This window comes from Microtus pennsylvanicus, chromosome 8, assembly GCF_037038515.1.
Source record: "Microtus pennsylvanicus isolate mMicPen1 chromosome 8, mMicPen1.hap1, whole genome shotgun sequence".
Taxonomy (NCBI): domain Eukaryota; kingdom Metazoa; phylum Chordata; class Mammalia; order Rodentia; family Cricetidae; genus Microtus; species Microtus pennsylvanicus.
The window spans coordinates 49,316,661-49,330,000 of NC_134586.1; the positions used below are offsets into that span (position 1 = coordinate 49,316,661).

General features: G+C 39.9%; 1 protein-coding gene across 3 annotated transcripts in view; it reads left to right on the forward strand.

Annotated features, from left to right (window-relative positions):
* Nucleotides 1-7,253: 7,253 nt before the first annotated feature.
* Nucleotides 7,254-13,340, forward strand: part of Uba3 (ubiquitin like modifier activating enzyme 3) — a 19,732-nt gene continuing 13,645 nt past the window's right edge. Inside the window, exons 1-4 of one of the 3 annotated variants that reach the window (XM_075983385.1) lie at nt 7,254-7,337; nt 7,524-7,565; nt 9,171-9,291; nt 11,090-11,170. In XM_075983385.1, coding sequence (XP_075839500.1) covers nt 7,318-7,337; nt 7,524-7,565; nt 9,171-9,291; nt 11,090-11,170 — 264 coding nt within the window. In that variant the 5' untranslated portion in view covers nt 7,254-7,317. Of the gene's footprint in view, nt 7,338-7,523; nt 7,960-9,170; nt 9,292-11,089; nt 11,171-13,340 lie in introns of all 3 variants that reach the window. The other 2 variants (XM_075983388.1, XM_075983387.1) reach the window with 2 other exon arrangements.

Sequence of the window (13,340 nt, forward strand, 5' to 3'; positions counted from 1 at the left end):
GATTTGCCTGTCCGTGATTGGCTGGAAGTGCTTAGTGTCAGAAAGAGTCTTCTACTGAGCAAAGGACCAAAAGTAGAACACAGTACGGACAGAAAGTAACCAGAGGAAATCCCCTGCCTGAAAGTGGTGTCAGTTCTCTCTCTGGCAGTTTGAATATAAACCATCTCTTTTTAGACGCCTTTTGTGAGTGGCCAACGTAGGACTGTGTGTTCTCTGCCTTGGAGGGGGAAAAAGACAGCTGTTCAGATGTCAATCTAAGTGGAATGGAATGGAAGACGACCTCAGAGCTACTCGAAGTCCAGTATTGCTAAGCTCTCCACATATGCATGCAATTCTCATGAGTCAGTTTGCGTGAAATCAGGCTGGAAGAATGGGAGCAAGGGTTTGATTGAAATCAACAGCTGACTGTGGCTTCACCTTTTTCTTGACTCTCCATTTTTGCAGTCATAGATAGAGGACCGAATGGATACTGGATGACTTCCCTTTCAGCTGAGTGTGCTCTTAGCCTCAGAGCAAACAACTGCCTGCAGTGGTCCACGTTTCTAAGTAGAATCATGGATTCCACACCAAAAATCTTTCTTAGGCTTATTCCAATATTAAACCAATAACATTTACTTAAGAAAGCAGTGTCTTTTTTAAAAAATTCTTTTAAAAATTATGGGCATGGATATGTACACATATGAATGGGATGCCTTTGGAGTTCAGAAAAGGCCACTGGGCTCCCTGGAGTTGGAGTTATAGGTGGTGTTAGCTACCCAGGGAGGGTGTTGGGAACTGAACTCAGGTATTCTGCAGGAACCCTATAGGACCTTAACCAAGCCATCTCTCAGCCCAAGCACACACAGATCTTAATAGATAAGGAGACATTTTCATCCCACCCCAAAGCTATAATGGTGACCAATGTTTTTCTTCAAAGGCTCATTTTTTTGTCCCACTCTCCCTTGAAGGTAATGTATTTGATTAGGATAACTTCCTAATCCCCACCCCATTTAAAGTAAATAAGATCTCACTTTGTAGCCCTAGCTGGCCCCGCACTCTCTATGTAAACCAGGCTGGCCTTGAATTAACAAGAGGTCCTCCTGCATCAGTCGCCCAAGTGCTGGGACTAAAGGTATGCACCATCACTCCAATGAACCCTTTATACGAACTACACGAGAACAAGGTACGGTCCTCTTCGTGTCCATTAGGACCCTCCCTAGATGCTTCAGCTCTTATATAAATGCTATAGTATGTACACACCGACCCCGTTCTATAGTGTGTACACACAGACCCTGTGCTTTAGAGCACCTCCAGGTTATGATATCCAATGCCACTTGAGTAAAATGCAAATAACTGTGTTGAGTTAGTTAATAATGGCAAGGAAAAAGTCTGTACAATTTTCCTAAAAGATAAAACATAAAAAAACTATTTTGCCCAAGTGCTTGGTTTAATCTATGAACGGTAGTAGGTTGAAAGATAGATAATGGCTATATTTTATTTTATTTTTTTTAATGGCTATATTTTAGTTAGTTCCAGATAATGGCTATATTTTAGTTAGTTCCTAAGGTGGAAGAAAGACTTTTTAAAATTCTTCTCTCATACAATACATTCTGACCACAGCCTCCCTCCCTCCAGTCCTCTCAGCACTTCCCATACACATCTCCCCTCTCCCCTAGATCCACTCTTCCACTGTTTCCCTTCAGAAAAGAGCAGGATGCCCAGGGATATGAACCAAACATGGTATAGCAGCATGCAATAGGACTGGGCACAAACCCTCATATCAAGACTAGATGAGACAACCCAGTGGGAGGAAAAGAGTCCCAAGAGCAGGCCAAAGAGGCAAAGACACTCCCATTATTGCAAGTCTAATAAGACCATGAAGCTACACAATCATAACTTATATACAGAGGACTTAGTTCAGACCCAGACAGGGTCTGCCTTGGTCCCTTCAGTGTCTCTGAGTCCCTGTGAGCCCTGTGTGGTTGATTCTGTGGCTGTTTTCTCATGGTGTCCACTCTGGCTCCTACAATGGAAGATGGATTTTAAGGTGATCGTCTAAGGCAACCGTGTTTCTAAATTTGCAAGTGATAAGTTTTAACCAATCTCAATGTCCTCTACTAAGACCACCAACTTTCCCTAAAACAATGAGTAAGAAAAGACAGCTAATACTCAGTCAAATCTAGTTGTCCTTGCTGATTGGAAAGGCAGCTGAGGGAAATTATGGTGGTTTTTAAAGAAATTCCTGCTGTCACCGGTGTTTAGGAGAGTTTGGTAGCTGAATCCAGCCAGAGCTAGCTAAGATATACCAAGTTCTTTAATGGAGTTTAAAGTGTGAAAAATACTGAGTTCTCATAGTTTCTTGGCTCCGGAAGAGATAGGAAGCCATAAATACTGGAAAATAAAAAATTACATTTCCAGATCCTCTTTCTCTGGCAAGTGACTCTGGAGAAATTTCTTTTAAAAAATTATTTATTTATTGTGAATGACTATTTTGACTCTATTATGTATGCGTATCATGTGCATGCCTTGTGTCTGCTGAGATCAGAAGAGGGTGTCAGATCCCCTGGAAGTGAAATTATAGATGGCTGTAAGCTGCCAATGTGGGTATTGGGACTTGAATCTGGGTCCTCTGAAAGAACAGCCCCATGGAGAACTTATTTTTTTTAAACTTTCCCTAGCCTTACTTTCTACATAGGCAAATTGGGGCTAGTAGAAAATCTGCCACAGAGGTGAGGCTAAATGAGGGATGTTTGGGAAGTGCTTAGCATATACATAGTATACATATATATAGTATACATATACATAGTATACATAAGCATTCACAGATTTTACAGTTATCAATAACAATACAAACTTGGCCTGGTGAGGCAGACCTGGAAACCCAGCTACTCCAGAGACTGAGGCAGGAGGATTCCAAGTTCAGTGCTCGCTTGGGCTGCAAAGTGAATTCCTGGTCAGCCTGAGCAATTTGGTGAGACTCCATCTCAACATAAAAAGCAAGAAGAGGGCTAGATATATATAGTCAGTGATCAACGCTTGCCTAACATGGAACAACATTGGTCCTGTATTCAGCTCCCATTATTGCAACAAAAAAGAAAGAAAGAAAGAAAGAAAGAAAGAAAGAAAGAAAGAAAGAAAGAAAGAAAAGATAATATAACCCATGATTTACCTGGTTGATGTCTACAGTGTTTTATCTTGTTTTCTACACTTTTATAGCAAACATCTAATGACTTTTCTCCATCATGCTCCCACTGATCATTGTGGCTGTGTCTTTATAGAGAGGGTGGGAGAAAGATGTACGACAGCTTAGTACCATGCCAATCGATGCTCTAAGTCCCTTCCAGGCTCCATGAAAGCACTGTGGGGAGGCAAACAGGGGAAGCTCCTGCCCTACTCTGCCTTCAGAGAACCCGCAATGCAGGAAACACTCAACTAGAAGACAGTGAGCAGAGTGCTCCATGTGCCAAGCCTCTGTTCAGTCCCAGCAAGTCAGAGGGCATGGAGGAATTCCCAGAGCCAAAGAAACTTAAGAGGCAGCAAGTGTGAGCAAACTGAGCGAATGATCTTAGCCCAGTGGCGGGGGAGGGAAGACAGTGCAGCTCCTGTTAGAGAAATTTGTGAGCATTGAGAACTATAAGGAAGAGCTTCCGCCTTCCAGCTTCTCGGTAGTGCGTGAAAAAAGGCTGTCAAAAATGGATCAATAACATCACCACTACTCCATCACAGGCAATAAACACTAGCTGGTTATATTTTTATTAGTTTAATCCTCCAAAGACAGTTGAGGGCAGTGGTATAAGCCTCTTTCCTCATCTCCTTGGAAGACTGAGGCAGGAGGATTGCTAGGCTACTGTTTGTATAAATTAGGTAGACTTTGTTTCAAAATAAAAAGAAAATGGGTATGGATGTAGCTCAATGGCAGTTTTTCTATCATGCACAGATCCCCGGGTTCATCACTCATTACTACAAATAAAAGAGAAAGAGAATCCAAAAGAGTCTAGTTTTGTTTGGTTTTCTGTTTATAGCATGAGTCAGTGCCCATTCTTCTCTCTGAAAATATTGAGTATGTTTCTATCGTTGGATTATGGGTAGGTTTTTGTTTGTTCACTTGTTTTTATTTATAAATATATATATATATATGGTTTATATATTATAATATAATTATACTATATATATCTATTTTTATATATACCATGTCATCCAACCATTTTAAATGAGAGTGGCCACACACTGAATCAACTTTGCTCCAGTCTCTGTTTAAAAGCTACTTCACTGTTTTTAGTGTGGGGGCAGTAGGAATGAGCAGATTCATTGTAGAAGTCTCTTACAAGAAGGGATGGAGAGACTGCTCAGGGGTTAAGAGTGCTTGCTGTGGGGCTGGAGAGATGGCTCAACAATTAAGAGCACTGGTTGGTTTTCCAGGGGACTTGGGTTCAATTCCCAGCACCCACATGATGTCTCACAACCATCTATAGAGGGATGTGATGCCCTCTTTTGGCACAAAGGCATACATGTAGATAGAGCACTCATATACATAAATAAAAAAAAGAGTGCTTGCTGTTCTTCTCGAAGCCCCACATGAAATGGCTTTCAATGGCCTGCAACTCCAGCTCCAGGGTATCTGGTACTTTATTTCTGGCCTCTGTAGGCATACACATAATACATACATATACCTACACACAGGGTACATACACATAAATAACCCCTTTCTTTTGAAGTCTCTTGTGGCTTTTCCACAGGGACTTAAGTTTTAGTAAGCACCACCCTGAGTATTCTTCTGTCTGGCCATATACTATAGCAAATGTCTAATAGTTTATGATGATGTGCTCTGTCATAAATGCAAATGAAATGAATCCACTGAGGATTTTGCTCACATGCCACTGTTACTGTCTGCATGAGGAAATGGAGATGGCTCTTTCTTTCTTTCTTCCTTCCTTCTTCCTTTCTTTCTTTCTTTTTTTTGGGGGGGGAGGGTTAGAGATAGGGTTTCTCTGTGTAGCCCCAACTATCTTGGAACTCGCTTTGTAGACAAGCAAGTTAGAACTGGGCTTGAACTCATAGAGATCTGCCTGCCCTCTGCAGTGCTGGGATTAAAGGCATGAGCCACACCACTGCCTGGATAGATGGCAATTTCTAATCAGCTGATCTAATAATGGGATGTCTGGTGTCAGCTGTCAACATGCTGAGTCAAGGTGTCACTCAAGACACAGCGATGCAAGACTAAGACCTTTCTAGGCTTTTTTGGGGTGTTTTGTCTGCATGTACATCTATCTGTACCACTTGTGTGCTGGTGCCCACAGAGTTATGAGCTATTGTGAAGTACTGTGTGGGTACTGGGGATTCAACCCATGTCCCCTGGAAGAGCAGCAATACTCTTAACTGTTGTCTCTCCAGACTTTTTTCTTAGATATTTCTGTCTTATCTCTAAGGCTCGGTATCTTCCTCTGGGACATAGATGGCCAGTCTCTGTTAGTTTTTATTCTCTGAGGGGGCTAAAATATTTGTTGTCATGAATCAAAGGCCCGCCCACAGAAATCCCTTCTTGGCCAGAAATGATTTCATCTTAGTAAGGTCCATGTGTGAAATTGTCTGGGCAAGAAAAGAAAAATGTCTGAGTTGAGCTTGAGATATGTGACTTAGGAAGAGGTGGGTGTCTCCTGGTGTCACCCTTGAATTCTCTCCCACTCGCTGCCTGACTCTGACTGATTTTTTAGCTCAATGAATGCTATTGATGAACATAGCCGGAGGCTCATAACAGACAAGCTTTCTCTAAGGCTCAGTGAAGAAAAGGACAAAGAATAGATGAGATGCCACAAGCGGGGAACAGCCCCTACTTTAATGAGCCCCTGAAAGCTTCAGCTGGGGCACTTTATTGATTTCCGAACAACACATCCACAAAACCACCTATTATAAAACTCAAAAAGCTGGCATTTTAAACACTCAAGTGATTCTGATCAAGGACCATATTTGAGAATCACCCAGGATTTCACTTAATTTTCAATATTAATTGGTAAATATTGTATTTTTACTTTAAAAATGGGGGTCTGGAAATGTCCAAGGTCTCATAGCTAGTAGCTGGGTAGTAAGGGTTTAAATTCAGCTCAGACTCCATTTTAAATTTCTTTCTCACCTCAGTAAAGGAGATAAATTTATGTAGAGAGATATTTAAAACATATGAATATAATTATTTTTCCTTTTCTTGTCTAGTCTAGTGACTGTCACTTGCCGACAGTATGTGACTGTGAAGGAAAAAGTCACAATTTTTTCAGTCAGTATCCCTCCCTTTGTAAAATGTTTTATTTATTTTTTCTGAAAGCTAAAATATTTATTCTTTGTTAAAAAGTATTAAAAGCTCTATTAAGTAAAAATTATAAATTAAAACTGTTTATATGTAATTAAAATGCTTTCTCTAAGAAAAAAAGAATCAAAACTTCATTGGCATTTACTACCATCTTTAGGTAATGGATCATACAATAAATTTCTCTATTTTTCATATCTATCACCTATCTCATCTATCAATCATTCAATTGATTCAATTCAATCTAGTATATATATGGATATATTTATGAATAACCGTATTGTTTTTTGACAGAATGATGCGAAAGTAAAATATTAATATAGATTTTCACAAAGAAAATAAGACTCTCCACCTTACTTCTATTTAATGTTTTAAATTGCCTATAAAGACAAGGATTTTGAATCTTCCTGAATTACGGAAAACGGAAATTCTTCTGACTATTTTTCCCGGAGAAGAGCACTGGCATATTAGGGTGATTCTTTTAGCTTTTAAATAGAACTTATCAACATTTTATGCAATTTTTGTTACCATACAAGTGTATAAATAAATTGCACCTAAGTTTATGCTGCGTGGCAGCATTATAGATGGCATAATATTATTTAAGTAGGTACAATTAATCAAGATTTTAATTAGTGTGAAATGCTTAAAAGGCCCAAGGGAGCCTTAGTAGCCACCTTACCCAAGGCTACCCTAGGTTCAGCTTGCGTCCCCAGACAGCCCTGGCCCTCCCTTCTTTCCCTGAAGTCCGGTCCCCTGTACTGGCCCCGCCCCTCGTTCCTCTTCCTTGCAACCTCGTCACAACGCAGGGGTCCGGCCTCTCCGCACCTGCAAGACTTTCTCCTCCCTCCTTAAATCCCCGCCCTCCAAATGCCAGCTCCGCCCACCCTTGAGGCCACGCCCCCGGCCCGCCCTCTCATTTCCTCAGCAGCAGCGCCTTCCTCCCTCTCTGGCTCCGCCCCCTCTCCTGCCATTTACTTGCAGTCCCGCCCCTCCCGGGCGGGTCCACCCGCCGCGAAGGCCTCTGGGAAGAGGCGGGGAACAATATGGCGGATGGCGAGGAGCCGTAAGTATCGGGGTTTTGCCAGAGCGCCGGGTTGGGCTGGGTTGTGAGTGAGCGCGGCAGTGGGCGGTCACCGCTGCCACCCGGGGACTCCCCAACACCCGCCCCGTCCCCTCGTCCCCCCATACCCTTGCGGCGCCCTCTGTGGAGCTTGATGCTGACCCTTCTTTTATTCTCTCTTTCTTTTAGGGAGAAGAAAAGAAGGAAAATAGAGGAGCTGCTGGCTGAGAAGTTAGTGCTGCCGGGAGGCCGGGGTCCTCTCCGGAGACCCCCGCCTCCCTTCAACCCCAGGCCTAGGGGACCAGCCGCAGCGGGCCCGGGGTCTGGGAGGGGGGCACCCGGAGCAGGCCGCGCGGCCTCACCCCTGACCCTGTCCCTCCCCATCCCGGGCTACCGACCGGTCGCTCCCCGGTTGTGCTCCTGCAAAAGCCGCCCGGTGGCCCCGTCTTCCTCCAACCCAAATTGTCAGAGCTGGGACCTTCTGGCAAGTGAATCCAATTTAAATCTAAATGGACACGAGACCTGTTTTGGGTCCTTAATACACATTATAAAGTTTTTATGAACACTGTGCGTCAAGAATTGTGTTAAAACGTGTCAGTTTTGCAAAGCAATTGGGTCTTAAAGGGTATGTCGACCCCAGCACTTGCTCGCTCATTTATCCCATAACCTGTATCAGTTACTTATTTTCTTGATGCCACAGATTTATAGTTCTTTTCATATGACCAATCCTACATGGTTCTCCTCCCTCCGTGGCAGGGAAAAGAAAATACTCCTGTAGTGGGTGTGGTGAATTCATAATTTCTGTGTCACTTCTCAGTAGTACTTTGGTCTTTCCCATGTTCCCCTCATGGTTGAATTTCAAATGCAAAAATTCACATTTCTTTCCCATCTTCTAATTCTCCCTCCTCCCTTTTTTTGCATGAAACGGCAAAGTTTGCATGCTTGCTATGCCAAGAGCAGTCCTAAGTCCTCAGTGTAATTGTATCTTTATCTCATGACCATCAGAAGTAGTTGCAATCTACTGTTGAGGTTTCTGACAGTTGAGTAATGTTCTCAAGGTTAGGATGTGCTTGGTTGTGGAATGAAACCCAACTATGCAATACATGTTGATCTTTTTTTGTAAAAATTTGATATCACTAATATATTTGAGGGTAGAAATTGCCCAGTTACAGGAAAGTTATCACAACCAAACATGAATCTATAATTATAAAGTGCATGTGGTTCTTTTTTTTTTTAAAGAGGAGTCCACTTTATTGCATAGTCTCAAAGATTTCTTGATGGTAATGCTATCTGTGACATAATTTTAACCTAAACATTTTGTGTATGTAGTGACAGTATTAACAGAGGACTTTAAAAAACATCCTGGGACCTCTAAGGAAAAGAAATGTTGAGAATTGTTTTTATCCAAAATGTTTTGTAGATCGCACCTGTCCAATTTGGGAGGAGCCACAGATAGTATTAGATTTGAAGCAGCATAGTTCTCAAAGTTCCCCGCACCCTCTTCATCTGCTGACTCCCTACCCAAGTATACTGAAGGAACAGATTGTGGACTTTCACAGTGACTGTAAATACCACACAGAGGGAAGTCCTTTTCTCACTTTGATCTTTGGGTGCTGAGGAAGCTAGGAAAAGAGACTGGCTTATTTAGTCAAGTAGGAGAAAAGTGCTTTCTTGTACCAGAAGAGCCAAAATTGGGAAGCTATAACCACAACTCAGTTTTCCTTTTTGTTTGAGCAGGTCTGATGTGATTATGTTTACATCTGGGGAGACCTAATAGTTGTAGGCGTGGCTTTTTCATACTGATCTTTGCAGCGGAATTTACTGTGTTCTATGCAGAATGGCTGTTGATGGTGGGTGTGGGGACACTGGAGACTGGGAAGGTCGCTGGAACCATGTAAAGAAGTTCCTCGAGCGATCTGGACCCTTCACACACCCTGATTTCGAACCAAGCACTGAAGTGAGAAACATTTATTTTTAAATAACTGCTCTAATAGTTTTACATTTCAAAAATAATAAAATGCTTCCTTTTTAATTTGCTGAAATTCAAGTCACTAAAGCTGTTTTGTGAAATTAAGTTATTGTGAATACTGAACTAAATCTTTACGATTGATTTTATGTAAATGACTAGTTATGCAGTTTTACATTTTCATGTAAGTTTAAAATTTTCAAGAGTAGAATAACTTGATGATTTCATATTCTGGTATGCTTAAAATTCTAGTTTAAAAGTATTCCTAAGATACATTTTCCCTTTTGTAGCACTACTATGGTAAATTAATTCTTATAATACTAAGGTATACTTACTTAGGTATTTTAGTTGGAAATCTTTACTTAACATTGACTATAATTAACTGAATGTTAAAAACGTGCTTTCAGTGTAATATATATTTTGAACTTTGTCTGGCTTAAAGCAGATATTTAATTAGATAAAAAATTGTTTCTTACTACGAAGTAGGAAGAAAACTTATTCTATATAGTGTGTTTTATGTCTTTTGTGTCCGTGAAGAGATTTTGAAATAGAAAAATTACTCATTAAGTTGTTGTATAAACTCTTGAATTTGGCTCAGTAGCTTGTGTAAATGGATCCCTTTCATCCTTTAATGGTGAGAAGAATGCTTAGTATTAATTCTTTCTTTGGATAATACAGTTAAATCGTATTTTCTTGTACTTTGAAAGTGTTTCTGTACACTAGCTTAAGACTGTCACTTCTCTTAAGCAAGTTTTCTAAGTTGTTTTTCTGCTGATTTGGAATTTCCTGAATTTCTACCATTTTATAAGTTTTATTCATTGTTCAAAGGAAACTGTAACTACTCTTACCTCGTTTTTTCTTTTTAGATCATCAAACACTGATGTCCCTTTATCTTCTGGTTTTGACATTTACACTTTTTTTTTGTTTTGAGAAAAATTAGTTAAGTAACTGATGTCTTCCCTAAAATTTAAAAATTAAAAAACATAGGGGCTGGAGAGATGGCTCAGTGGTTAAGAGCATTGCCTGCTCTTCCAAAGGTTCTGAGTTCAATTCCCAGCAACCATATGGTGGCTCACAACCCTCTGTAATGGGGTCTGGTGCCCTCTTCTGGCCTACAGGCACACAGACAGAATATTGTATACATAATAAGTAAATAAATAAATATTTAAAAAAAAATTAAAAAACATAAAGAATGGGAGAAGGAAAATAGAAAATACTGTAGTAAGGTTGTTACATTACCTATGAAATGATAAACCAACCATTGAAAAAAAGATAAAAATAACTAGGGGTAGTTTTTAAAATTTTTCTTAGATTTGTTTTTATTTTATGATCTGAGTAGTTTTGCCTTCACGTACGTATGTGCACTATGTGTGCCAAGTACTCACAAAGGTCAGTAGAGGGCCCTCCATACTCTGGAACTTGAGTTATGGATGGTTGTGAGCCACCACATACGTGCTGGAAACCAAACCTGGACCCTCTGCAGGAGCAACAAGTGCTCTTATCTGTTGAGTCCTGCAGCCTCAGAGGTACATTTTCTGGTTAGAAGAGGCTTTTAATTTCATATAGTCAACATTAAGTGTTAAAATCAAAACTATGAAATCATTAGGCTTTCAAAATTTGTAATTACATCTCTTTTATAATTTGAAGTAATTAATGATATGCCAGGTTTGTTTCTTATAGATAATTGCCCTTTTTATGCCTGCATTAACACCTATCATGTGGCTTGTTGCCTTGTTCCTGGGTCCTGTAGTGCTCGCCTAGCATCTAATGTGCCTTTCCTTCTTTGCAGTCGCTCCAGTTCTTGTTAGATACATGCAAAGTTCTAGTCATTGGAGCTGGTGGCTTAGGATGCGAGCTCCTGAAAAACCTGGTAATATATCACATATAACATACTGTTCTCTTAGAGATGAGTAAGTCCTTTTACTTTTTGTCATATGAGGAATGCCTTCATATCATGATTGTTAATTTTTCCTTGTACATTTATTGGGTAAGTTTAGCAGGCCAGATTCTATACAGTAATAAAATTATGTAATGTTACTTTGGAACTCTGAAAGGCTTAAAGTCATTTGTTTCTTCTCTGCTCTTTTTTGTTGTTGCTTCCTTTTGCCTAGTGCTAATTTTATTTCATTGAAGTAAATAACAGAGTAGTTCATCTTTTAATGTGTAATCTCAAATAATTTATCATTTCTTTTGATTTTCCAAATAATCCAGTTAGGTGATGTTTTGTGTCATTTTATCCAAAAGGGCACATTGAGGTGCAGCAAAATTAAAAGACTCTCATTTTTTCTCCTGGATTGTAGTGAGGTTCTTAGAATCTAATTCGGGTCATCAGTTCTTTCTTTTTCACTGAAGTATTGCATGTCCTAAGAAGGTTGTTCTTGATGACCATATGATAGTGAATGCCAAGATTTGGGACAGCTGAGCCTTTACTAAATCTATTTCTGTGTACTGTTTAGAAATAAATAGTTGTGATGTAATTGCGTTCTTAGAGTTCTTATCACCATGAAGTAGCTTTGTAGAAGTTTCTGTCTGTTTAACAGCTTGAGGAAGGAGAGAATTAATGTAGGGTAGCTGTATGCCTGGCTTCTCACTGTGTATAAGGTGGATAACTAGAAGATTAAGCAGCTTCTAGCCAGAGACAGGACACCCAAAACCTGCCAATAATTAAATTTACTTACTTACAAGGTTTATTATTTACATTTATAAGTGATTTGCGTACATGTATGTATACCACGTGGTCAGAAGAGGGTGTCACACTGAAACTGGAATTACAGAAACTTGTGATCCACCAAACCCAGCTCCTCTGCAGGAGCAGTAAGTGCTCTTAACTGCTAAGCCATGTCTTCAGCCCTGACAGCTACACTGATTTGCTAGGAAACACTAGTATTGCTCCTACCAAAGTTTTAAAATGAAATAGCTCACTCTGTTTAGAGCTTTGTTAGTTCTGTGGGGATTGTAGGCCACTGTGATCTCTGTCTGCAGTGAATTCGAAATTTGGGGAGATAAATAAGTCTTACTGAAGTAAATAACAGTATGTATCGATTAGTGTAGTGTTCCAAGATGGTAGCACCCTCTCAGACTTACACTAGCAGTGTGAAAATGTAAAACTTAGAGAAGGGAAGAGTTTGTGGAGCTGACCGTGTTTTTTTGTTTAGGCATTAGGCATGAACAAGTCCGTTAAAGCTTAACTTTTTCATTTTGAAACCATGATTTACTGTTGCAGTGTATACTGACTTTTAAATTATTGTCATTAAAGATTAGATCTGAGGATTATTCGTCAAGCAACATCAGGGAGTAGTTCTGTTATTAATTTGCAATATTCTGATCTTTTACGCTCATACACAGAATGTAGGCCTTTACTTTATAATTTGTTATTTTGCTTGTATTAAATGTAAGCATAGAAGACATGGATAATTTTTTTTTCTCTTCCTTTTTATTGACTGTAAGCCCCCTAAGGGCTCATTCTAAAAAGAGAAAAGGGGAGACTATGACATTAATATCACTGATTAACCAAATGCTTATTGGACCTCTTCTTGTAAATGGCAAGCACCATTTAGGTGATTAAAAACTCAAATGGAGTGACATAGACAAGTGATTATTTATGGGAGTCATATTTTTGTTGGAGAAAATGAGAGAGAGAGAGAGAGAGAGAGAGAGAGAGAGAGAGAGAGAGAGAGAGAGAGAGAGAAATGTCAGATGGTAGTAAATGGATGGAGAAAGGAAGAGTGAGTAGGCAGCTGGTGGTGAAGGGCAGCATTTTCAGAAGGTGCAGTTTGAGTGGGGACTGAGGAGTGTGCTAGAACACTGGGAAGGAAAGGTTCTAGGCAGAGAGGGCAGCAGATGGAAAGCTATCTTTGTGAGTTTTCTCTTGGTTATAGATGTTTTAAACCTGAATGCTTGTGCATTTTTGGCCTTTGACAATATTCATGCATTCTATGCATTGTACAGACTTTATTTTAAGCCAAAGAATGCAATTATGTAGAATTTATTACTGTAAATGTATGGATTTGGGACATATATTTTTGTTATTTTTTAAAAGA